General features: G+C 43.1%; 1 protein-coding gene across 2 annotated transcripts in view; it reads right to left on the reverse strand.

The window, feature by feature from the left end:
- Nucleotides 1-25,013, reverse strand: part of Lamp3 (lysosomal associated membrane protein 3) — a 35,030-nt gene extending 10,017 nt beyond the window's left edge. Inside the window, exons 1-5 of one of the 2 annotated variants that reach the window (XM_047565055.1) lie at nt 24,737-25,004; nt 17,256-17,959; nt 16,347-16,475; nt 3,941-3,998; nt 702-872 (exon numbers count right to left, since the gene is read on the reverse strand). In XM_047565055.1, coding sequence (XP_047421011.1) covers nt 702-872; nt 3,941-3,998; nt 16,347-16,475; nt 17,256-17,959; nt 24,737-24,785 — 1,111 coding nt within the window. In that variant the 5' untranslated portion in view covers nt 24,786-25,004. Of the gene's footprint in view, nt 1-701; nt 873-3,940; nt 3,999-16,346; nt 16,476-17,255; nt 17,960-24,736 lie in introns of both variants that reach the window. The other variant, XM_047565053.1, reaches the window with a different exon arrangement.
- Between the last annotated feature and the right edge of the window lie 889 nt (nt 25,014-25,902).

Genomic DNA, 25,902 nt, shown 5'->3' on the forward strand with positions numbered 1-25,902 from the left:
CACGTGAGGGATATTTTAGAAATTGAAGTTCATGACCTTCCGGACATATGTAGGAAACCTTGTGATCCTGCTTTCTGGGTGGGGAGAAAAACTTTTCTGGAAAGTCACCCTGCTCTGGTCCTGGCCCTTGTCCAAGGACTGATTTCCCTCCTGGACAGCATCATGCAAGCTCTGCCTGTGGTCGTTCAAACCCAAAGCAGAAGTTAGATGGAAACTAAAACTAACTATGAGGAAATACTGCCCGGTAGAACAATCTGCAACCGAGAAGAGGGCATCCAACAGAGTTTCTTTCTCAAATTACTGCATCTTGCTCTTTTCCTTCTGCATGTGGGAAAGAATCTATTCTGAAAGCTTCAATCATTAATATTCAGGACCTTTAAAGTATTTTCCAAACATGCCTGAGTTCCCCAGTGCTCAGCAGTATGTATAAGGGAGGTCACAGATGTGCTTCCTGATGGACTGTGTGCATGTTTAAATGAGTGAGAATATCAGTTGAATGCATCCTGCTGGGAGAGAGCTGTGGATGTGCATGGAGTAAGGCATCTGGTTTTGAAGAGAGAACAGTCAGAGGAACTCGGCCCTCAGAGCTTTGTGGATCATTCTATTCTAGCAAGCTCATGGGATTCCTGCCCCTTACTGTCAGACAGCACATGACTTGGAACTGAATCCTACGTTTGTAGCTTGATGAACCTTTAACTTACCATTTCCAAAGTGGTCTCCTTCGAAGTCGAAGGCTTGAAGTTGGACATTCATTGTTTTCAGCTGAAGCTGGGGAGACAGCTGGAGGCTCTGTTCACTCACACACTTGAAGGAATGCCCAACCACTGTCTCGAACATCACCACGGCACGTTTCACGCCTTTGTAAACTTTCTCTGAAGAGAAAAATTGAAATACAGATATACAAGAATCCTGCCCTTTCTCTACTGAGTCCCAGCTCTTGCTGGGCTGCCCACATGCCACACTGAAGGCCTTCCTTCAGATATGGCTCTCTGAGGGTCCTGCCAACTTCTCCTCATTAAAAAATACCCTTTTTCTGGGACTCTGGAGTACAGGGAAAATGTCTCGCAGAAATGTGTGAACCCTGAAGTGAGAACTTTGGGAAATATTTCCTCCAGTTATTTTAAATCACTGGGGATGGTTGTCAATGCTTGAGAGGTGCCCACAAAAACGTTAATAATAAGAGAAGACTGCTCTCAGACAGTCACATGAACCCTAAGTGACTCAGAGCAGAGATAGGCAAAGTCAGCAAATGGAGCATTTGCATATCACTGGCTGAGCGTATAATATAGTAGGAGGAAGAATTCAGCAGGAAAGGATGTTACACCCACCCATGGAAACATTGAGAAGGGGAGGGCCCGTCTCTTCCCTTCTGAGTGCTGTCCTCAGCCTGCCTTGCCCACAGGCCCTCTATGCTTGGCCTGATTGTCCCTCAGACCTGTTTGGCTGTGTGCTCCTTCTCTTGGACACACTGGTGCCCTGCTGGCCCTTGGCACCCCAGCAGACTCACTTGGTAGAGTGCTCAAGGATGGGTCCTGTCTTGTGACAGGTGCACCCTCTTCAGGGAGGCAGATGGGGTTAAGCATTGTAATCATATAATGAGCTTTATTTGCTCTAATTCCATAGTTGTCAAGCACCCTTCTGCCCATTGTCAGGCTTCTTGAATGGGAGAAAACTTGTTGGCCAGAGAACCCAACTGTCTAGTCTCCTTGGCCATTATAGTGAGAAATAGCCATGTGATCAGTTATCAAGTTGGCATTAAGTTCTGCATTTTTATATGCAGATGCCCTGGATGTTTCCTGCATATGACCAGGAGTAACCTGTGACTAAGAGAGGATTCAACAGTCTTTCGTTCTCAAACGACTGCATCTTGCTCTTTTCCTTCTGCAGGTGGGAAAGAATCTACTGTGAAATTTGTGCACATTATTGTATCGTATGATCCCGATCGCGCGCCACCCTGCACCTGGGATAGTCTGTTATCACCATCCCCACTTAAAGTGCAACTGTCATTACTACTGTGACTACAACTAATTGCTACTACTAATGCCATCATCACAACCAGTGTCACCACAGCTCCTGCTGCCAATGCTCAGCCTTGATCATCGGGACCTGCGATCATATTTCCCTTTCATCAGTATCTAAATTAGTTTCTGGTCTGACTTTCCCCTCCCCTGCCTCTTAAGAGATGACTACCCTATCACTAGCGAAAATCTGGTCCACGCCTAGTGATAACATTAGTTAATTTATGTTAGCATTCACATATTTATTCCCCAGCCTAGATGAGACAGGTCTGAGTAATGTACATGAAAATGAGTTGTCAATATGGCATTTTGCTTATATTTAACCAATAATCATCAACAAAATTCTCCCAAACAATATCAACAAAATACAGTGAATATTTTAAATAAACATTACCCCACATTTACATTTTTGGTAAGTTTCTTTAGAGTAAGTTTTTTTTTTTTTTTTTTTTTAAGAGCTGAGGATTGAACCCAGGGCCTTGTGCTTGCAAGGCAAGCACTCTACCAACTGAGCTGTATCCCCAGCCTAGAGTTAGTTTCTTAATTAATAAAATTACATTTAAGGTAGTCCAAAGGACTAACTTTGAAAAGGAGAAAACAGACATGAAATCCAGTGCCTGGGCAGAGGAGGGGCTCAATACAGGTGTGTTATCTAAGAGCAGGCTTTCTGGGGAAACATCTGGGACCTTTGGGAGAAGACTCACTGGACTAGATGGAAGGATGACCTCTCCAGCAGAGAGCACTGTAGGAGTCCGCCATGGGTGATTCTTCATACAGCCACCAAAGCGAACTATAAGCATATGTCTGATAAAGCATTTCCCTACACCAAATCCTCCCATAGAAGCCTTTCATGCTTCAGAATAAATCCAAAGTCCTCAGTTTGCCTTGCACACAGGCCCTGAGTGCTCCAGCCTGATCATCCCCCAGACCTCATGGGTTGTGAGTTCCCCCTCTTGGGACACTGGTGCCCTCCTGGTCCTTATGCACTGTAGTAAGCTCGCTCCACAGAGCCAGTGCAGCTGGAAAGAGCTTGCTCAGGCCCCAATATCCCCAAATTGTGATGTCTGCTCAAAGCTCACTCTTCAGAGCTGCCTTCCTCCCCTGAGGGTTCCCTAAGGCTGATCAGAAACAGCTTTCCATCCCTCTCCACTGCTCACAGAAGGGACCAGCCTTTAATCATGTCTTGTAATTTAATGTCTTTTGTAGTGTTCTTTCCCCTTCTAGAATGTAAGTTCCATGAGTACAGGAGCTATCAGTTTGAATAATTAAGGATCCCCAATGCCTAAAACAGATGGGCTTTGTCACCTACCTTGATTTTCAAGATTCCAAGAGTACAGAATAATTTGCTCTACTGAAACATCCTCTTTGAAATTAAAAACTCCATTTTTTTTTTTTTAACTTCTGAACTTTTCATACTGAGAATGGAGGTGGAAGTCTGGGAATGTAACTCAGTGGTTAAAAAAAAAAAAAAAAAAAAAAAAAGTAGTTTTCCATTCCCCTGAGTCCCGGAAAGATGGAGATTTGAGACAGAAAGATCTCTATCTTCCTCAGAGCTGGTTTTGAATAAAACCTCTTTTTCTCTCACTAGCCTGCCTCCTGTGTTTTAGTGGTGCATGGCAAGAGGTAAAGTTTTCCCTTCCCTGTTTCACTTTCGAGAGCTAATCTGTGAAAAGTCACTAAACTTGTTACTGTTCCTGATAATGGTCTCTGACATAATCTGGTCCAGCCTCCTCCAGAAGCAGATGGATAAATGGAAGTGCACACAGGTAGCAAATTCCCCCAGAATTCTCTTATAGGCTACTTCCTCACTTTGTTTCTTAAAAAGCACCATTAAAGATTAGCAGATTCAATGATATAAAAAAATGAGCTAACCAGAAGCATAATATCATGACTGCTCAAACAGCCATTCTCCAAGTACCAACCTGGATTTGAGACGGTCAAATAGGCTTCCACTTCACTGATATAATATGAATTTTCTTCCTGTAAAACAACAGCATGTTAACCTTTGGGTTGTCTCCATTTTTATGTTCATGATTCTGGGTTACAAACTTGTTTAGTCAGGATTCCATTTATTATATCATTGATCTGGGGGTTTGGGGCAGATGGATTCTGAACCATAATTGTGTTAGAAAATGTCAAAACAATAAATATACCACACCATAAATATAAAAAATAAGTAATGGCTTATTCCTGACCCTGAACTTTCTATGGCTTATTTGTCACTAGAGCCTGAAACTCAAATTCCACGAGTATAATATGAGTCCTTTCAGTTGTGCCAAGTTTCCCCCATGGAAGTGCAACTATATTGGGAAGATGAAAGGGTTGAAGGGACCCACGTGAGCTTTTCTAGTAATCCATGTCTAAGGGCAGGGCTTCTTAACCTGAGACCACTCATCCTCAAGGATAAACTTCACAGGGTACACAAGCCCTCTGGGAAAATAAAGTAGGCGAAACTGTATGTGTATTTCCTTTGGTGGGATGTCAATTGCTTGAAAGAAATTGATAGGCCCACATTCCCAAAATGGTAAAATGGGACCACCAGGTGAGATTCTGGGAAGAAATGGTTTACCCTAGAGAAGGACCCCAATTTAGAAACACAAAGTAGTATCGCACATTTCATATAGGGATTGTCCTTTTGGACAAAACAAATGAACTACAAGATAACTATAACCCTCTCAGAGTATAAAACATTCAAAAGAATTGAAAGGGTATGAAAGGGAAAACTGAAAAGGGAATTTCTTTCTTTAGTGCTGGGGATTTAATCCAGGCCCTTGTGTAGGATGCATTCTACTATCGAGCTAAAAGGCCAACCTGTTTCTATTTTTTAAAGTTGGTGATTTATGGTACTCTCATAGGAAAGAGGTGCAAAAAATGACAGAGAAATCAAAATTAGCATCTGAAATCAAGTTACTTTTAGAAATTTCAAGTCTAGTTGTTAAAGAAATTTAACAATAATAATCTTTTTTTTTTTTTTTTTCTTTGTACCGGGGATTGAACCTAGGGGCATTTAACCACTGAACCACATTCCCAGCTCTTTTAAAGAATATTTTATTTAAAGACTGTCTTGCTGAGTTGCTTAGAGCCTTGATAAATTGCTGAGACTGACTTTGAACTTAGATCCTCCTGCCTCAGCCTCCTGAACTGCTGGAATTACAGGTGGGCAACCATAATAATATTAACTGCATTATAATCCATTTGTCTATTATTCATGGATGAAATGATTCATTGCACATTGTTTTAGCAAGGTTACAGATACTGATACACGTGTCTCTAGATTCTATAATTTATTGATTCACCGAATCAGGACTATCCCCTAAGGCTCATGTGATAAAGGCTTGGTTCTGGCTGCTGATGCTATTGGGAGGTGGTGGAATCTTTCGGAGGTGGGGCCTAGTTGGAGAAGTCGGCCACGGGCAGGGATGGGGGGAACCTTTGAAGGGTATGTTCTCTCTCTCTCCCTCCCCCGCTTCCCAGCCCCTATGAGGTGAGCATTTTTGCTCCAGTACCCTCCCTGCCCTCATGTTCTGCTAACAGCCCCAGAATCAATCGAGTCAAGTCATCATGGACTGACACTTCTGAAACCAGGAGTTCAAGTAAATATTTCCTCCTCTCAGTTAATTTCCTCAGGCATTTTTCACAGTGATGGAAAGCTGACTATCACGTTCACCTATCACACATGCGCTTCTTACCTAATGCCAGGCACTTCCATGTATTGCTTTAGTTAATCCTCACAGCTAGGAGAGGAAAAGGAGGTTCAGTGACTTGCCCAAGGTCACACCCCTAAGAGGTAGCAGAGGAAGGCATAACCTCCAGCTGCCTATGTCCAAGTGTAGCTTTAATTTCTCCTTTACATTTACTCTATGCCAGGCATTGTTCTAGGCCATTGTTCCAACACCAGGCTGCCTCTCTTGAGGTGTTCGGTCTCATGGGGATTAAAGGTAAGTGGAACAATGTGCTTAGACAGCTATGACCCAGACCTTTTTGGGTTGCTTTTTATACCATTTATTCAGGTTATTCTTTATTTGAGATTATTTTTAGCATAAAAGAACATTATGAGCTGGGGCTGTAGCTCAGTGGTAGAGCACTTGCCTAGCATGTGTGAGGCACTGGGTTCAATTCTCAGCACCACATATAAATAAATGAATAAAAATAAAGTTTTATTTATTTATTTTTTTAAAGAGAGAATTACTTTAGGTTCCATAGTTTGGGTTACAAGACCCCTAGTCCTTCCTAAAGGCAAAGAGGGCCCACTGAGCTTGCCAAGCTCCAGCCCAAGAAAAAGAGGGATAAGTGAGGCCACCTTTCTACCATGGTTCATACAAAGCAGACTGCCCACGAATCGGCCAGTGGTAAAGCACCCAGGAAGTGACTGACTACAAAAACTGCTCGCAAGAGTGCGCTCTCTACCGGAGGGGTGAAGAAACCTCAAGGTTACAGGCCTGGTACTGTGGCACTCAGTGAAATTAGTCATTATGGTAAGTCCACTGAACTTCTGATTTGCCAATTCCCCTTTAAGCGTCTGGTGAGTGAAAGTGCTCATGACTTCAAAACAGATCTGGGCTTCCAGAGTGCAGCTATTGGTGCTGTGCAGGAGGCAAGTGAGGCCTATCTGGTTGGCCCTTTTGAAGACAACAACCTGTGTGTTATCCATGCCAACTGTGTAACAATTATGCCAACAGGCATCCAGCCAGCACTCTGCATACATGGAGAATGTGCTTAAGAGTTCACTATGATGGGAAACATTTCATTCTCAAAAAAAATTTTTTTTCTCTTCCTGTTATTGGTAGTTCTGAACGTTAGTTTTTTCCCCCATGGGGTCAAAAGGTACCTAAGTATATGATTGCAAGTGGAAAAATAGGGGACATAAAATCAGTTATTGGCCATTTTCCCATTTTCATTTGCATGTGAATTTTTAATATAAATACTGGGATGTAAAGCATAAATGCAAGTCAAAATGTTTCAGTGAACAAGTGTCAGCAGTTCGACTTTATAACTATTATAAGTAAAACTTAAAAATTTCCTGGACAATGTCAGCATTTGGATTTTTTTAAAACAAGTAAATTTCTTATTGATGGCAACTAAATGGTGTGTGTAGCATTTTTATCATACAGTTCACTATACTTTTCTGAGTTGTCCAGCATGCAAGTACATGTTTTCAATGTTGTCTGTCTTCTGTACTGTTCCTGTAAGTTTGCCATTAAAATAAACTATATGTATATGTGTATATATATATAAAGAGGACCCACTGAAGGTTTTTAAGCTGGGTGGTAATGTAAGCAAGACTTTGTGATTTTGGAAATTGCTTAGGCTACTGTGTGAGACTGGTTTAAGGCACCGCAGGAGAACAGTTACCAGATCACTCTGAGCCCCCTGGAAAACCTTCTGGACCCTTCCCTTCCCTTTAGCATCTCTCTGACTCATCCTCACCTAAGGAAAGCATGCTTGGCATTTCTATAAGGGAGCAGTTTACCAAGTGCACTCTTTTGCCTGTGTTGCCCCATTTTCCCTCCACAACAACCCCCCCAAGATAGAGTACAAATTATCAGCCAAGTTTATAGCTGAGAGCATAGAGGTTCGGAGGAGGTAAGCATCTCCCTCAGATTCACATAACTCGTAGGTGAAACCAAGCAAGAGAGTGCATACAGGATTCTGCCATACATTATACTGTGGGGATAGGCCAAAAATTTGTTATGTGAGAACTTACTTTCCTTCTTTCCTAAACTGCTGTGGGAGCTTATTACTGCGTATAGAAGAAGCAGCACTGGCTACGTAAGGAATGTGTGGGGTCTTGTACAAAGTGAAAATGCAGGATCTCACTCAAAATTCATTAAGAATTTTAAGAGTCAACAGCAAAGCATTAAAGCAAGCATGAACCCTTCCAAATGCACAAGTCTCACATCCAGGAAACCAGCCCTGACAGGAAGGACTGTCTGTTCTCCTTCCACAAGAATCATGCTAAAGCTAATGCAAAAAATGAGGCTTTGCACCAGAGATGGCAGAGCGCTCACAGTCACTGGGAGTTCTTCTTCATGACCTTACAGGACAAACTCTGGAACCTTCTATTTTGACTATCTCAAAATTAACCAAACATTGACTGGGACTGAGCTGATGTCTGTATTTAGGCTAAAGGAATAGTATGTTAGGTGAACTTTTAAATAGGGAGATGTTTAGTTTTCTTAGGATTCTAAGTTTTACATAATTTATACTGCTGATCCCAAGTGACTCTTACTCAGATAATGGTGTCTACCTTATTCTCCAGAGTTATGTTACAGGATGTTTTTCAAAGAAATAATATTGTCTTGTTTAAACTACAAAAAAGGGCTGGAGAGATAGCTCAGTCGGTAGAGTGCTTGCCTTGCAAGCACAAGGTCCTGGGTTTGATCCCCAGCACACACACACACAAAAAAAAAACAAAAAACAAAAAAACTACAGCAAAGCACATTTTCAGATTTGGAATTCAAAATCAGGAATAATTTGAATAGGTACAGGCTTGAAGTTTATTATGTAGGAGGGCTTGGCAAGCTTTTGTATAAAGAGCTAGAGAGTAAATATTTTAGTCTTTGTGGCTCCCTACTACAACTCCTCAAGCCTGCCATTGTATTTGCAAAGCAGTCAGATAACACATACACGCACAGACAACTGAGCATGCACCTGGAAACCACATCAAAGATATCCCTTATTTCCCCCAACCATTTAAAAATGTAAAAGCATTCTTAGCTTGCTGGCTATACGTTCTCAGGTGGAGGACTGGATTTGGTCTGGAGATCATTGCTTGTTGAACCTTGGTCTACACCATCAGTGAAAGACAAAGGTGCTGAGTCAGTCAGTCATTTATTGCTGAAGGAATCAAAGTAATAAACAGAGTGATTAACTTTCTAATTGGGAGAACAAAGTGTTGCTAAGAATTTTTTAAAAAAATAGTGTGATTTTTGTTTATTTTTATGTGGTACTGAGGATTGAATGCAGTGCCTCACACATTCCAGGCAAGCACTCCACCACTGAGCTACACCCCAGCTCATGAATTTTTTAATGCTAATTTAAAAACATCTACTTGTCTCCTTGTTGACATTCTTTGAGTTGTCAAATCTTTGTAAACTGTCCTCAGCTTTCACTTTTTACTAATTCAGTAAATGAATGGGGATTTATTTCTTAGGTTGATGTGAGGATTAAAGGAAGAAAACCATGTAAGAAACTTATCACAGAATCTTCACATACAGTTTAATCATCGTTACTGATAAGTCTGATAATAAATTAGGCTGCCCCTTCCCAAACTTTTTCCATTGAGCTCAAATGATAATTTTTATTTACTTCCCAGAGTTTAGCTCTAATGGTAGAGAGAGAGAGAGAGAGAGAGAGAGAGAGAGAGAGAGAGAGAGAGAGAGAGAAACAAGCAAGTGAGCTCAACTTAGCCCTGTTAACTGAAGAAACAAGGCTAACTTCCACTCTGTGGGATTGGAGTGGGGTGAATGGGAAGGAAGTCTGGGGTTTTGGATCTATTCCTTTTTGCTAGAGTTGTGGATTGAACCCAGGGCCTTGCACATGCTTGGCAGGCACTCTGTCACTGAGTAACATCCCCCAGGTGTCAGATTTAACCCAAACCCTGGGGAAATGACAAGTAGCACTTCTTGTGGTTTGCAGCATTTACTTTCTCCTCCGAGGGAGAGAATAATGTGGCTTTATTCTCTGCCAGATGTTTTTCTCATTTGGGGTTTAGGTTGGAGAATGACAAATATATCTACCTGACAGATTCTTAAAGACAAAGTGAAAATCTTCTGTTGTAACCATAGGCTTTGACCGAAGGAGCCAAGGACTCCTGATAGCTGCATGCAGCATTTAAGCACCATGTAAGAAACTTAGCACAGAGTCTTCACTTAGACTTTAACTGATGTTATTTGAATGGACCACTTGCAAAAGTCTCATTTCCCTACTCAACCGATGGGATACTGAAACCATGGTCCCCACTACTGGTGTCTAAATGAGTTCTCTGAATACTTTATTAAAAGTATTCCTCAAGGAACCTTAATATCTTCCTTAGCAAACTAAGGGTCCACCAACACGTTTGTACAAGACCCAGGAGTCCAATACAAGTCAGCCCAGGTCTTCCCAGGAAGCCAGCATGCCAATAACCAGCATGCCTCAGGGTTCTCCAGATTACTTCTGTAAAAGGTACTCTGGGAGGCTCATAATCATAGATACTCAGGGGGTGGATTTTTATTTTCAGCGTCAATTAGGACTTTCTTGCTCAGCATCATAGTGACTAAATGAAAAACCTTAACTCTAGACTTAGGGAAAGGAAGCCTAAGAGATTATTTCTTCAGAGTTCCTGTCTACTTTGTGGCAACTTAGCCTAGTGCTCTGCAAAATTTAGATTCACTCATTTATTCATTCATTTGTTCATCAAACATTTGCTAAAGAGATACCATGTATAAAGTCAGTGTTGGACACTAGAGAGAAATGTGAATCAGCCATAGACTTTGTCTTCAAGAGGGTGACATGGACAAAAGCATTAATGAAGTTGGAGAAGACATGGAGACTTAGGGAACAAAGAGGAGAAATTCTTGCCTTGTTACCTGGGTTGGAGGTGGGGGAAGGGAGGCTTCACAGGGTGATGATCACCAAGTCATGTAACAGGATAATGTTGAAAGGGGCTGAGAGTGCAAGGGTCATTCCAGGCAGAAGAAAAACACTCAGGAAACAGGGCGTGAAATGGTACAGCATACTGGAAAGTTCTGAGGTGTATTCTGAGGTGTTAACATTTGAACACTGTTATCAGGAGCCCAGCTCATGAGTCAGGAGGACCTCAATCACCACTGAAAGGCTCTGAAGGAAACACCAGGTAGATCAGTAGCATTGACTTCAAGTCCTGGGCTGGCCAGTACACTGCTTGGCCCTGTCCCCCTCCCCACATGGTGATTGATTTCCCCATGTCCTGGATCCAGGGCTAGAGGCCTGAAGCTCCCCAGTCAAAATAGTAGGTGAGAAATGCATAGTGTTGAATGTAGAAAAATACACTCACCTCTCCATATCCATGGGGGGGTTTGTTCCAGAATCCCTCTTAGACTCCAAAATCTCAAAGGATGCTCAAGTCCCTTATATAATGGTGCAATATTCACAGAAAACTGATGTACAACCTCCCTTACACTTGAAATCATCTCTAGATTACTTATAATGTCTAATACAATTCAAATGCTATGCAAAGAGTTGCTAAACTACATTGTTTAGGGAACAATGACAAAAAAAGAAGTCTGTACATGTTCAGTACAGATGTAAGTCTTTTTTTCTGAATATTTTCCGTCAGCTGTTGGTTGAATTTATAAAAATGGAACATGGAAATACATAGTGCTAACTGTAAATCTACACAACACACAGGAAAGTATTTTAAAACAAACTATCCGGGCAGGAAGGAAGTTGTGGGGAGAAGAGGGAGGAGAGGTATGTTTATCTTGACCCTGAAGGGTCTGAACAACTTTTGGTATATTACCCTAATCAAATGGAACATTGACAGGAAAGGGTTTTCAGCTCTCTAAAAAGTGAAGCAGAGGGAAATTCACCTCTCCTGACCCACCGCGGGCCAGTACTTATGAGCCTGATTCACCTCCCTTGTGGTCCACAAAGTAAGTCCTGGTTGACCCTATTGAGCCAAAACTCTTGAGATCAGGGGATCTCTGGAATAAAGGATTTATTGAGCTGTTACAGATGTAGCCAGACAAGGTCAAGGTTCAGAGACAAGCTCTTGCAACTTCCAGCAGCAGGACTTAAGATAGTAGCAGGAACAGTGTCCATTGAACCTAAAGCTACAAATATATTTATAACAAAAATTTGGAGAAGAAATGTCCAAGTTGTTGACCTTGAACCTACCTTGGCTATAGATAAGAGGGCAGGACAATGCAAAATAGGGAAAGCTTTGGGATAGCACAGTCCATAAGGCAAAAGTGATGGTTGGGTCTGAACTGGCTGGGGCTGTAAGCAGGATGAGGTGGTTCCTAGGGGATGGGGATGGGATATGAGTGAAGGTTTTAACAGGCATTGGGATTGTGAAATGGGCTTTTTTTTTTTTTTTTTTTTTTTTTTTTTTTTGGTTTGGCTTGAGCAACTGTAGCCCTTGTAATTAATTTAGAATCTCAAAATTTGTTTTTTCTTATCCACCCCCTTTTATAGAAGAGGAAAGGAGAAATAGAGATGGTTAACAATGTGTTCATGGTCACAGAGCAAATGATTGGTCTAATTTAAGTGCTGATAGAATAACAAGGTCAAGTGACACTTTAGAAGGCAGATTTTTCTTCATATGGTTGTCCTTAGTATTTCAATTTAAAAAATTGCAAATTATTAAACATGATTCTAAACCTGGAACTAGAGCCTGTATTTCTTTTATATTCTCCCTTATCCCTGGTTCATTGCTCACTGGACTGTGGGGGACCAGAACATGCCTCCCCACTGTGAAGGGTCCCTTGAGCTAAAGACAGTTAAGAAGAAGCAGATGCAAAAGAACTCCCAGCCTTCCCCCGGGTCCCTGAAGGCAAGACATAAACTTGTAAAGATGTCCCCCCCTTCCCTGTCTACCAGGAAGGACAAAAGTGAGTCACTGGAGATCACTGGAGACCCCCATCAGCTGGGGACTGCATCAGAAGAATCTACATAATCAACCTTACTAATTAGCCTTTATCTACAAATAGTTTCCCCATATATTTACCTTCCCACAGTTTCTTACCTCTGGAAGCCTAAAGTGGCTTTTGTCTTGTTACTCTTCTAAAATTTGATGTTCTTTGTTGAAGATGTTATATAAGCCAGAGTTCTAAGCCATGGCTTTGAGTTACCTTTCGTGGAGGTTTTTCCCCAACGATGTCCATGGCACACATTAATGAACTTACTTATTTGCCTCTCTTTAGTTTACCTTTTGTCTCTAAATTATGGGTACAGATTTATGAGATTTGAGAAAAAAATTACATTTCCTCCCCCAATAGAACAGAGTGAATATTCAGTAAATTCTTAATGATAAATTGGTTGATGCATTAGACCTGCTCATAAGTATCTTATTATCCCTCTACAACTTGGTTCTCATAAACATCTACTACATTATAATGAATCTAAACTCATTCTCTAAGATCCTCCTTTTATCTAGAGCAGCCAAGGTTGATTTTGTCTCCTAGGAGACATTTGGACACATTTTGGTTTGTCAAACTGGGGATGTTATACTACTGGCATCTCTTGAGTAGAGGCCAGGGATGCTGCTAAGCATCCGACGAAGCACAGGACAGCCCCACCATGACAATTTATCTAGCCTCAAATGTTAATACTGCTGTTGTTAAGAAATGCACATTCAGAAAGTAGCAACATTTGAAAAGAGACAGATTGAATCGTAGAGCCCGTTTTTCGTTTGGAAAAATCTGGAAGACTTTCCTGCCTTGTATTTCATATAATACATCTGTTAGGGCAGAAGTCACAGCATCAGGGTCCATAGAATAAATCTAGCTTATAGTTGTGTTTTGTTTGACCAGCATGTGTTCAAATAATTTAAATGTGTTACCAACACTTAAATCTGTTTTGCAAACAGATCTGGATTTCTGCCTTTTCTTGAACAATCAGAAGAGCTGGAAACAATGGCCTCTTGTTACCACTTGAAAGAGGTGTGTGTTAAATATTTAACAACTGGCACCGTAGGAAGCCACTCAGAAAGCCACACCTGACCTTCCCAGATAAAGGTCCTGGGATGGCTAGACTCTGGAACCTGCCATTGGTACTGTGGCTGGAGCTGAGGAGTGGAGTCTCCCTCTGGGGACTGTGGACATTTTCATCTTTCTCTCAGGTGTCTCCTCATTACTGAAGCATTGTCTATTGTCACTTGTCATTTCATGCTTACCGTCACGTTTTTCTTATTAGATCGAAGGGGGCAATTAAATCTTTCTCGTCTTTAATTAAAACATTTTTAAATTTAAAAACATGAGACTACCTGTTTCAAGGGGAAAGAATGTTTTTACTAGCTTGCTTCATTCATTAAGTTCTTGCTTACTTCCTGTAATCCTTGATCCTAACTGGCTTAAATGAATTCTCTAAAATGCAAAAATTCCCCAGGAAGACTAAGGCTGGTGGGAAGTTTTACCTTCTTGAAGCTTCTTTGCTTCCTCTTGACCAACTGCCTGGGAATTTGTACTGAGGATGGAGTATCTAAGGTGGGCTGGCTAGTGAGACTCTGGAAAAGTGGTTAGTGTGACACCTGGGGCCACAGATGGAGAGTGGCTTCTAGAAGGTGGGTGGAGCAGGGAGGAAGGAGGCCTGCTGGTGCTGTGAGCTTCATCTGGGCCCCCATTTCCTGCCCATTCCTCTGCAGGGAGAGAAAATTGGGGGCACAAAGGATTTTCAGAAAGTCAGGGATTCTACCCTCTGGTGGAGTTGGGTTCAACAGAGTCCAGCCTGAAGGTCATGGAAAGGCAGGGTTGGAGCATCTGGAGACAGAGGGACTTAATAAAAACAGTAGTTGAAAGGCAGTCAAAGAACCTTTGATTGGCAATTCTGCCTAAGGCCTGGTGGGAGCAGCCATGATGAGCCACATCCTCATGATGAGTGTGGGAGGTTTTGGTGCCTTCCCCTCAGCAATTATTCCTTTACACACTGCTCCAGGCAGTGGTTCAGGTGGAAGTCAGCCCTGAACTGGAGCATAAATGCTTATGTCTACAGCCCCTGTCATGTTTTTCAAAGTGATTCTTAAAGAATTTCCTGACGCCGCTAACGTTTAATTGCAGTTGCCCAGGGATGGAGCATTTATATTGCTTTGAATGGTCTTCTGGGGTGAAGAATTATATCTTTTGCATTTGGTACCAACAAGAAATCCCTGACTTCTCCAAAGTATCTCTACCTTACACAGAGAAGTATGCACCAGGAGAATAAAGCCCTGGAGTCTAAGTTAATAACAATAGTAACAATAGATCTATCACCTTTTATTGAACAAAATAAGGGTGTTAAATATGATTTATAGGAGGCTACTGGTTTGTACTGAGCTCCTGCTCCGGGTCCCACAGACCAACCAAAATGGAGTTACACGTGGTGAAGTTTCGGGTCACCAAGTCCAAACGAAAGTTTTATCTGACCTTTCCAGAAATCAGGAGAGAGAGAGAGAGATAGTAGCCAAATACTCACACAAGTTAGTTTTGATCGGCACAATGAGGAAGTCCCCTCTACTTTAGCCTTTATAAGAAAAGAGACTTTGAAATAACTGATTTGCATGTTGTTCTGTTTCTGCTTTCCTCACCATTTTTCTGTCTATAAAGTCAATCTCCTCTGCTCGAACTCATCAAAACCCTCATTCTATCTAATAAAATGAGGTGTTGGCCAATCTAGAGTCACAAATGAGGGATCATTCAGATCTTTAAACTAGATTTCTTATAATTTTGTCATTTGACAATTGTTATGTGCCAAGATCTGTGCTGAAAAGTTTACACACATAACTTAACTAATCCTTGCAAGGGTCCTACCAGGTGGGTCTAATTATTTCCATTTTACAGAGGAAGAAGCAGGCCCCAAGTGGCCTGAGCTGAGCTCTTATTTGGCTTATTTGAAAGAGATTTTGGGGAAAATCTCTCCCTGGAGAGTAGGATGATAGGATTTTTCTGGTTCCCAGGACATTTGCCTATTTAATTCACTGCTGTTATAGCTGCTGGCTATCAAGCATCTGCCACTTACTGTGAGCTGTGACAGATCACTAATTCCTTCCCCCCACCTTTTTCAAATAATAAAATAAAAGCTTAGTCAGGTTAAAGTGCCTACCCAGTGTCAGAAGAGTAAGTGACAAATTGGTAGCTGACTCTCTTGACCTCAACACCCATGTCCTGTCCACTCTATGCTATTGCCTACCCCTTCCTGAATATGGTCTGGAAAACCCAGAGCCTGGTTAGTCCTGGAATTTTACCTTCTGTGGTTGGAAAGAACCCATTGTGACATTTGGTTTTGGTCTTAGGATAATCCTGTTGATCTGGTGTCCACTGGGAATTTTTATAGATCTACTCATCTGTACGACTTCCTCCTTTAGTGGTTTGCAAAGGGCACTGGAGACTAGGTTCCCCAAGCCTCCCATGAGAGGCATTAAAATTCTTCTTGGCCTGCACAGAGGAGGCTGAAGGGGGATGAAGGCAAACACAAGATGTCGACACTTCCCTCTTCTCCATTCCCATGCCCCTCATTCTTATCAGCAAAGATCTCAAAAGGCTCTGAGGTCTGTTGCTGCTGGGCCTTGGACGGAGGTAAAGCATTGCATCACCAGTGCCCCGGAAAGGGGCAGGGGGAGGGATAGGTAAAGACACACTGGGGCCAGCTGGTGTGAAGGACCCCACACCTCACCTTGGTAAACGTTAGATTCACAGATCCACCCTTGAAATTCAAGAGAAGGCTGGATTTTCGGGAGCCACAGTTCCCAGAGGCTTGGGTTGCATTGGGGTCAATATTGAAGTATCTCTGAGGTGAAAAAACCTAAACCGAATAAGAAAGATCAGCTCAATGAGAGGTAGAAGAAAATTCGAGCAAGGGACTCAGAAGCACAGACTAGTAAGTGAACTAAGTGGGCTTGAGAACTGGGAAGTCCTTCGATGGATGACATCCTCTCGCTTCCAAACTCATGCTCCAAAGCCTTCTTCAAGAAGGCGTTTGCCCATAACAGGAGCTCCTTGACAGGTGGCTGGTGGTAGGAATATTCTCGAAAAACTGGGTGGAATTTAAATTTTGTTCAACTAAGTGTGTTGAGAGATGCTATGAAGAAGAGTTTGTGCTCTGGGGTACTCCTACCTCAGATGAAAATCTGAGGGTGGAAGTTTTCTTTAAAATCATAAAATCTATACAAAAAAGGAAAGTTTGATTTTATGGTGATTTCTTTCCCCAATCTTCTTGTTAACCTGGATTTTCTTATTAATATTATGGTGACTGGAACCATAGAGAATGTCTGATTCAAATTTCTCATTTCTCAGGTAAGGGATTGAGGGGAAGTCATGCGGAGGGGTGTGGTTGGCAACCCACTCACCCCTCCTTGCAGAGTTAGCCAGAAGTCAGGGTGTGCATATTGAAATTGTGTGCCTTCCTTTCTATTTTTGTGTTTCTCCAAAAGATATTTGCCTTCTAAAGGAGCACCTTGGAGAAAGATGAGCTCATGGCTATGTATTTCATTTAAGGACTTAATGCAGGAGATTATGCATTCCTAGTAAGACAAATTCCACTCACAGATTTTTAAAGGTGCCATTACTGTGGCCCCCAACTTACCGACTCCTTTTCTTGAACAATCAGCTGTATCCCCATCTCTGCTTTGATACAGAGCCTGGTTCCGTTTAGAACTTGATAAGTTCCGGTCTCGGCTGGCGCTGGCTGAGGTGCGAGGGTGGGCCCAGGAACTATGGTGGCAGGTGGGATTGTTTGGGTGACATTGTGTGACCCTGTGGATGTACCTGGGGCATGGGTGGGTGGACTAGGCGTCTGACTGGTTGTGCTTTTGTGTGGTGCCATAGACAAAGTTTTGGGGAGGGGGGTCTGTTTACTGGGTTGGATGGTTTTCCCAGTTGTGTGGCTGACAGTGGATAGACTGGTTCCAGCTGTAGAGGCTGGTGGTTTGATGGGTGATGGTGAATGAGCCGAGGTGGGACTGATGGTGGCTTCTGTAACTGGGTGTGACTTGTTGGGTGTGGCCAGGGTGAGGATCACTGGGCTGGCAGAAGGGTCACTTTTTGTCGTTACTTGAGTAGCAGTTGGAGTTTTCATTGTTGTGTTTCTCAGGTTCTCAGAGTTGGAGTTTTGGACAGCTCTTGGCAGGGTGATGTGACCATCCATCCATTTTGCTGCCACAGTTTTGTGAGTCCCTGGGTTTGTTGGCTTTGCTGTGGCCTGTCCTTTTGCCGCTGCGGTGAACTGAAGATGGTGTCTGCTTTCTGGAAATGCTTTTGCTCTCATTTGATGGCCCTCATGCAAGATAACTGCAAATCAGGAAATAAAAGTGTCAAAACATCAATTGCGTACAAGTTTCCTCTCCCATTCCCATTTTAATGTTTGTTCATAAGAAAAAAGACAACATAGGGCAGGGGCTGGTGCTGTTGTTCAGTGGTAGAGTGCTTGTCTCACACGTGTGAGGCACTGGGTTCAATCCTCAGCACCACGTAAAAATAAATACAGAAAAAGATATTGTGTCCATTTACAACTTAAAATGATTTTAAAAAGATTACATACACTTTTAGATTTCGGGGGAATTTACAAGCTATAAGCATGAAATGTTTTACAGGGTTATGACTGCACAGCAGACATTCTTCTGCATAAGCCTCTTTGTCTACATAGGATGTGACACTAACGTACACTAAAGTGATCACGCTCAGCTTGAGCCTTAGGTGTGAGTGCCTCTCCTTTTTCCATCTTTAAATGTAAAACCAGACAGTTGACATCAAATAGTGCTGGTAGGTAAACTTCTGCTGTGATGTCCTGGTGGGACTCAGGCAGTATGAATCTTGGTAACAAATAGACACAGAGTTTTATAGTTTTCATAAAATATATAATCTAAGGCTCAAAGGGAATTTAAATGTCATTTAGTCCAAACTCTAATCTGATGCATGAATTATACATATGAATCTTTGCTCTATGGTCATCTGATCTATGTTTAATTGCCCCTAATGATGGGAGACTCATTTCTTCACAATATAATCCATTTCATCTTTTATCTTGCCACTCATAATTTTTTGAAATAAAGACAAATTCCTGTCATTTTCTTAACCTTTTGTGTGACCCAGTCTTTGTCAGCCAAGAAAAAAAATTAAGGTGTTATTGCTCTGACTCTTCAAGAGGCCTGTCCTTTATATCAGCTCCTCAGATAGTCTTCCCTGTCCTCCTTATGGAGAATAGGTCCCAACCCCCATGATTCTCCATCTCAGTGTTTTATTCATTATTTTCACTGCACTAATTACAACTTGTAATTATTTCCAGAGGTGGTATTGGAGTTAAGACTAGTGATCAACCTGGCCAGTGGGTACCAGCAGAATTTCAACCCTGAAAAAAAACACATTTTTTGTGCATCTCTCATTAGACTGCAAGTCACTAATGGTGGGAACTTACGCGTAAAATTTCACCACCAGTACTTGTGCATAGAAAGTGTTTGGTAAGTCTGAGCTGGATGAATAAATAGTCAAATGGGTAAATGGGGATGATAACCTTGTATGCATAGGGACATCATAAGGCTCAAGTGAGTTGGTTTTAGGGAAAACCTTCAAGACTACTGAGAACAAACACGATGTCTACTGTAGTCACAGTTCTCTCTGGGGATGTCCCTTAAGGATGAAAGACATCTGGCTTTCTTTCAACTAGCGTGGTTCTATCCTTGCCTCCTCCTGGTCATATAACAATCCAGAAAAGTGTGCAAAACACAGATGCAAAATGCCCTTGGGAGTCAAGCACAGTGGAATATGTCTGTAAATCCCAGCGACTTGGGAGGTTGAGGCAGGAGGACTGCAGGTTCAAAGCCAGCCTCAGCAACCTGGTGAGGCCCTGAGCAACTTAGTGAGATCCTGTCTCTAAGAAGAAAGTGAGGGTGGGGGCAGGGAATGAGGATGTGGTTCAGTGGTTAAGTGCTCCCGGTTTAATCCCTGGTTTAAAAAAATGCCCTTGGGGCTGGGGTTGTAGCTTAGTGGTAGAGCATTTTCCTAGCCTGTGTGAGGCACTGGGTTTGATTCTCAGCACCGCATATAAATAAATAAGTAAATAAAATAAAGGTCCATCAACAACTAAAAAAATAAAAAATAAAAAATAAATGCCCTTGGGAGTCTGATCAGGCACCCGGGGAGACAGTTCTGTCCTCCAATTCGGTGGTTTCATTGTATTTATTCAAACATCATTGGAGCCATTGTTGCCAGTGCTGGGCTAAGACTTAGGAAAACATGTGAAAAGGAAAAGGAGAAGGTTCTACATTGGTATTTATAAAGTCCTAAGGATCATATCTAATAAAAATAATCCATCAACACCTTTTTAATCTCCTTCTTCCATTAAATACATTTCTAAGTGGTTATTTCCCCCTTATTAATAAATAACAATAAAATTACCAAGTTACTGGACATTGACTACATGGAGGCCTCAGATCAACTCTTCTCAAAAACCCTCTGGCAGAAACTATGTTCCTTCATTTTTTAAATGAGGAAACTTGGGTTAGAAAATTTCATCAACTTGACTGTGATTATACAATTTGCCAGTGTTGGAGGTCAGACTCAAGTTCTTGTACATCTGAATCAAAGCCTGTCTTTGGATTTGGGGAAGTGTGAAGGTAGGATGTATGAGGCTGGGACAACTGGGGAAAGAAGAGACAAAAGTACAGGAGAGAGGAATAGGAGGGCGCCTTGTGGGGACCCCAGTTCACCAACCTCTCATAATGGTGATCCTTGGGGTGAAACCTTCAGAAGTTTACATGCTGAAATGGTGGTAAAAACTTTAGGAGGCAGGGCCTAGTGAGAGGTCTTCAGGTCTTTGGAACCATGCCCTTAAGTGTCATTGTGAGACCCCAGTCTCTTTCCCTTTTTTCCTTTTGCTTTCTGGCCGTGAGGCAAGCAGTGTTACTCTGTTTTGTGCTTCTGCCATGATGTGCTGCCTCACTACAGGCCCAGAGCAACAGGACCAATGGATCAAGGACTGAAACATCTGTAACCATGAGCCGAAATAAACCTTTACTCTTTATAAGTTGGTTGTCTCAGGTGTTTTTTCTGTTCACTGACTAAGAGAAATGAAAGAAGGCTGACCAGGCCTGTGGTTGACCCCAAAGTGCCATGTTCACAGGTGTGTTATAGATTGAACCCATGCAGGAAATAGGTTTCTCATGCTCCTCTTCTCCTCCTCCTCTCTGACCCTGTCTTCCTTTCCCTCACTCCTGAGGAGTACGGGGTATAAACGGGGAGCAGGTGATTAGATAGGGAGTAGATATACTGTTATACTGTGCATTGTAACATGTCCCAGAAAGTTCATGTGTTTGTGAGGTACTCAATGAATCTGGGACATAATACTCTGTTTTACAAAATCTATGTACATGACCACATTTATACCCAACCTCTGTAAAAGTGGGCATACTTTTTAAGTGGGAACTTTGGCCCTTAGAGATTTAGTAAGGTCAAGGTCACTGCTCTGCCTGCCCACAAAGAGGGCAGGGGGCAGAATGGAGGGCAGGGCATAGCTTGGAATCTGTCTTGACCTTACCTCTGTTCAAAAGAACATAGAGCTGGAGTTCATATGCTCATCTGCCAACCCCCACCTCCACCCCTACCCCAGAATTTGCTATCCAGGATTCAGGGGACTCAGCAAACTAATACACCAGGATCTCAATCCATCGCTCTGGCTTTTCTAAGTGACTGTTAGCAGGAAGAGGTGTGAGAAGGTTTTGGTTCCTCTATAACCAGCAGTAAGAGCTGAGTCATTACCTAGTTCCTGGGAAAGTTAGTGGCCACACAGGATGACCACTTCTCTAGGTTTTTCCCCGACAAACTCTTTCTAGACAGACTTTGGTGGGTTTCCTGACACACTCAACTCAACAGGTATGTAGAGGCCTCCTCTGAGGTAGGCTCCATGCCCAGCACTGGGCTAAGTCTTTGTTTTTGTAGGTTCAAAACATTGTGAGGCAGATACAAATAGTCCACACTCCTCAGTGTGACAAATGTCATTGTTGAAACAGTCCCAGGGTGCCAGGGAAGTGTGGTGTTAAGGTGCCATGGGAGTCTAGGGTGGAGCATCCAATGAAAGGAGAAATTCTCTGGGCAGCCGAGATAGATGGTACTCCAGACAGGAGGAGGAGATGCAGCGCCACGAGGCTTCGAAGGCCTGGGATGCTTGGAGGACAGGAAGGGCCTGGGGAGGGGAGGAGGGGGACTCAGCAGGAGCAGGCTGGGCAGCTCTTGGAGAACGCATTTTGTCTGCAGGCCTCTGAGAAGCAGAGTCAGGGGGTAACTGGAGCCCTGACCCCAAGTCCAGGTGTAGGGGACCAGGTTTTAGCTCCTGACTCCAGCACCTTGCTGGGTACTTCCTAGGGCAGCTGTAGCAGAGACGTCATACCCTAGAACAGAAGGGCGGAGACTGCTGGCGGACTACTCCAAAATCTTGTCTTCCCCTGTTAGCGACAGAAAGCTGAGTTTAATCTGAACACTTGATTCCTGGAGTAAAGAGCCCTTCATCCAACTCTCCCTTCTGCGTGGGAACATGATAAAGTGTTAGCCAAAGCAGTAGAAGCGATAGGGTCGTGTGGGCCTCTGGGAAGGCTGGTTGAAGGGAGCTCAGTCACCTGGGGGCCTCCCTCTCTGTGGCCCGTCTGTTTCCTCCTTCAACAAGCCTATAACTTGTATGTGCTGGCTGGAGCTCCAGCAGACATCCAGAGACCTTGAAGGTGGAAGTCAGAGGGGACGGTGGGAACCGGAAGACATGTCCCTATGCTAGAACGGGTTCCAATTCCTCTGAATTGGTTTTCCCAGGAGAGAGTAACACACAAAAATCTATCTTGTTTAATCCTCTGTCATTTGGGGCTTGTTGGTTTTATACAATAGAACCTAAACTTAACAGAGACAAATTTAAATCTTTTCATTTTCTGAAGCAGGAATTTAAGATCAGGGAAAAGACGATTGTAGATAAAAATTACTCATCTGGTTTACCTAGGAGCTATGTCTCTCCTAGCAAAATGTCTAATAGTTTTTGTTAATCTCTAATTTGACAAGTTTCGAGGGTTTTTTTATTCTTCGAACCAGGGATTTAACCCAAAGAGGCTTAGCCACTGAGCCACATCCCCAGATCTTTTTATTTTTAATTTTGAAGCAGGTGTCTATACGTTGCTGAGGCTGGCTTTGAACTTGTTATCCTCCTGCCTCAGCCTCCCAAGCTCCTGGGATACTGGACATGCACCACCAAGCCCGGCAACAAGTATCTCTTGAGCCTCTGCACTCAGGGTTGAGCAGTGCAGTCGTTCAGGGCATGAATTCCAAAGTCAGACTTCATGGATGCCAATTTCAGGGCTGCCACTTGCTAACTGGGAGGCCATGAACAATTCCTTAGCCTGTCTCTATCTCAGAACCCTCATCTGTAAACTAGGGAAGAGGCCAGCACCTACTTTTCAGAGTTCTTGACAAGACTAAATGAATTAATATAGGCAAGTAGATGCACATGTAGAACCCTCAGCTTATCTGCTATGGGCATGGCTCTGGTTTAAAGCTCAACTCTGTGCTTTGTGACCATTAGCAAAACTTTTTTAACCACTTTGTGCCTCTGCTGTCTGATAAGCAAAATGGTTCTTCAATCCTTACAAGGTTGTTGACTGGGGAGAAGACATGAGAGAAAAATACAGGAAGGGGATCGGCCCAGCCAAGCAAAGCACTTACACAATTGTTCTACAGACACTCCGATGTTGTCTTCCCAGCAACCCTGGGAGAAGACACTATTTTCCCCACTTTTCAGTGAAGAAACTAGACAGCTGAAAGTTCTGGTTATAGAAATGAGGCCTCTCTGCTAGTAAGAGTTGAACCCGGGGCACTGATCTCTGCCACGGCAAAGTGCAACTCCTGGTTCGACCCTGAGGAAAAGTCTCACACTTAGAATTACAACTGAGAGGAGGGCATTTCCCCTCCACTTGCCACTGGCGTTTGTCCACAGTCATTGTGTGCCTGAGTCTGTCAGTCACTGCAAGGGTGGGCAGAGTGTGTTTGCTTTTGTATTAGCCTGTGGCGATTTTTTTCTTTTTCTCTTTCTCCCTTTCTTCCCATTCATGGCACTGGGGATGGAACCCAAGGCCTCACCCATGTAGGTGTGAGCTCTACCACTCAGCTACACCCCAGTCCAAGTGATTTTTTTCTGTATCCCAAAGAACACGAAAGTATAATTCTCAAAGCATGGCACAAAGAAAAGCAGCCTGGATCAGGGCAACTGGATGACCCTCCCACAGTTTGACGACATTTGTAACATTCATGGCACACCAGGGGCCACTGTGTCTCTCACTTGAGAATATCAGCAGGACAGTGTAGGCAGAACTAGTTCTCTCTCATACTCCATTCGGTGATCTCATGGGAATTGGGAATTAACCGGCAAACTTGATAACACGAACAGAACCACAGCACCCAGGAGGACTCCATGTCCTGGGGAGAAGAGGCTCTGGTGAAAGCAGGGACTCAGGACATCAAATAATAATTATATGCTCGGCATCACAGATGTCCTCTCTGAACCAAAGTGCAATGATAGTATATTTTTTAGAAAACTTTGACACCCGGGTTTATGCCTTTCTTAAGTGGTGTGATTGGTCAGACCACAGGAGATGCATCTTGACAGCTCACTGTTTACATAATATAAAGACAGCACTGCCATTTAAGAAAAACAGGAAAAGCAAGACGCGACTTCTTTATCCAGATAACAAGGTGAGAGACCCGTTTCTGAGTCCTGGCTCAGTTCTCATCTCCTGAAATCTAAGTGATTTCTATAGATGCCCCTGATAAGCTGCCCACAACCCATATACAAGCCAGATACAGAGTCACTGTGTTCTGGAGTTGACGCCTACTCTGCCTAATGCCCAGAAACCTGTCCAAGGTGTGAAAAACCTTGGAAAAAGTGAAGGTTGGAGATGTCTTTGATCTAAACACCCATAAGCAGAAGCCATATCTACAGACTATCCTGCTTCTCCTTGGTCAGAGGCATCAGAATGAATTTAGTTTAAAAAAAAAAAAAACAGATATGGCAAGGGTCACCACGGAAAGTGGTGTGTCACTCACCAGTCAGGAACATGAAGAGCACCACCACTGCAGAGAGTTGCTGGGGCATGGCTGGCCAGTGAGGGTGAGCCTGGGACTGAGAAGGCTCCGCTGTTCTGTGCTGGACTGGGCACAACTGGGATGTCTGAACTGCTGGCACAGGGCTAATTCCAGGGCAGGTCCCTGGAACACCTAGGAAGTCTCAGCTTCTTACCCCTTGTTCGCTTGTGGCAGAGAAACCAAAGTCACTTACGATATGAGAAGGAGCTAAAAGGCCCGCCCAAGTGGTGTGCTGCGCAAGGAGGGAAACCAGAAGTGCCCTTTGTGGAGAGCAGGCGCCTTCCTCTCTGCCTGGAGCCTGCGTGAGGGCTGGGGGTGTAGGTGGGGGCCGGCCAAGGTGAAGGATGTCGGATCATTTGTCCACGGGAGGTGGGGGTTCTCTGGCAACTTGGGTTTCCTCTTTCTCCGATGGCTTAGGTACATTTCTGAAAACCCTGAGATCCTTGTCAGTTGAGAAAAAACCAGTAACTGAATCGAGGCTGAGCAGGAGACTTAAAACATGGTGGCGGGAGCAGTCTGTTCCTGTGATCTGAACGGCAACTCTTAATACCCAGGAATGCCTCACTGTGGGATCTGGGAGTATAGGAAGCAGAAGGAGCTTGAACCTTAGCCTGCAAACTCTTCAGCTGAATGACCCTGGGTAACCTGTCTGAGTCTTGGTTTCTTCTGCTGTATGACCAGAATGGTAATGCCTACGCCCAAGTGGTTTTACAAACCCTAAATTCCTGGAACACAGAAAACACCCAATATCTTTGTAAGGCAACCTTTTTACAGCTGTTCTCCTTTCTCTAGTAATTTGGACAAAACAGTGATGGTCTGTCTCAGGGCTGTGAGTCTGAGTGAGACAGCGTATTAGGTACCCTTCTGATCAGGAGGTCTATGGCTTTCAGTCCAGTCTGAAATCATTTTCTGAAAAACAATTTTTAGCTTCAACTATCTATGTTGCTCCAAACACCCTAATCAAGCAAACTTGCCAAAGCTTACAGTGTGTTTCAAAATGACATTTTTATGGTAGAAGGTGACAGTTAACTTGTGCCCGTCAACCTAATTTCAGTAACTACCTGCTTTCTGATATTTGAGTCAATTCATTCAATGGACAATAGTTAAGTAGATGCTGTATGTTGTGT

This window comes from Sciurus carolinensis, chromosome 9 (assembly GCF_902686445.1).
Source record: "Sciurus carolinensis chromosome 9, mSciCar1.2, whole genome shotgun sequence".
Taxonomy (NCBI): Eukaryota; Metazoa; Chordata; class Mammalia; order Rodentia; family Sciuridae; genus Sciurus; species Sciurus carolinensis.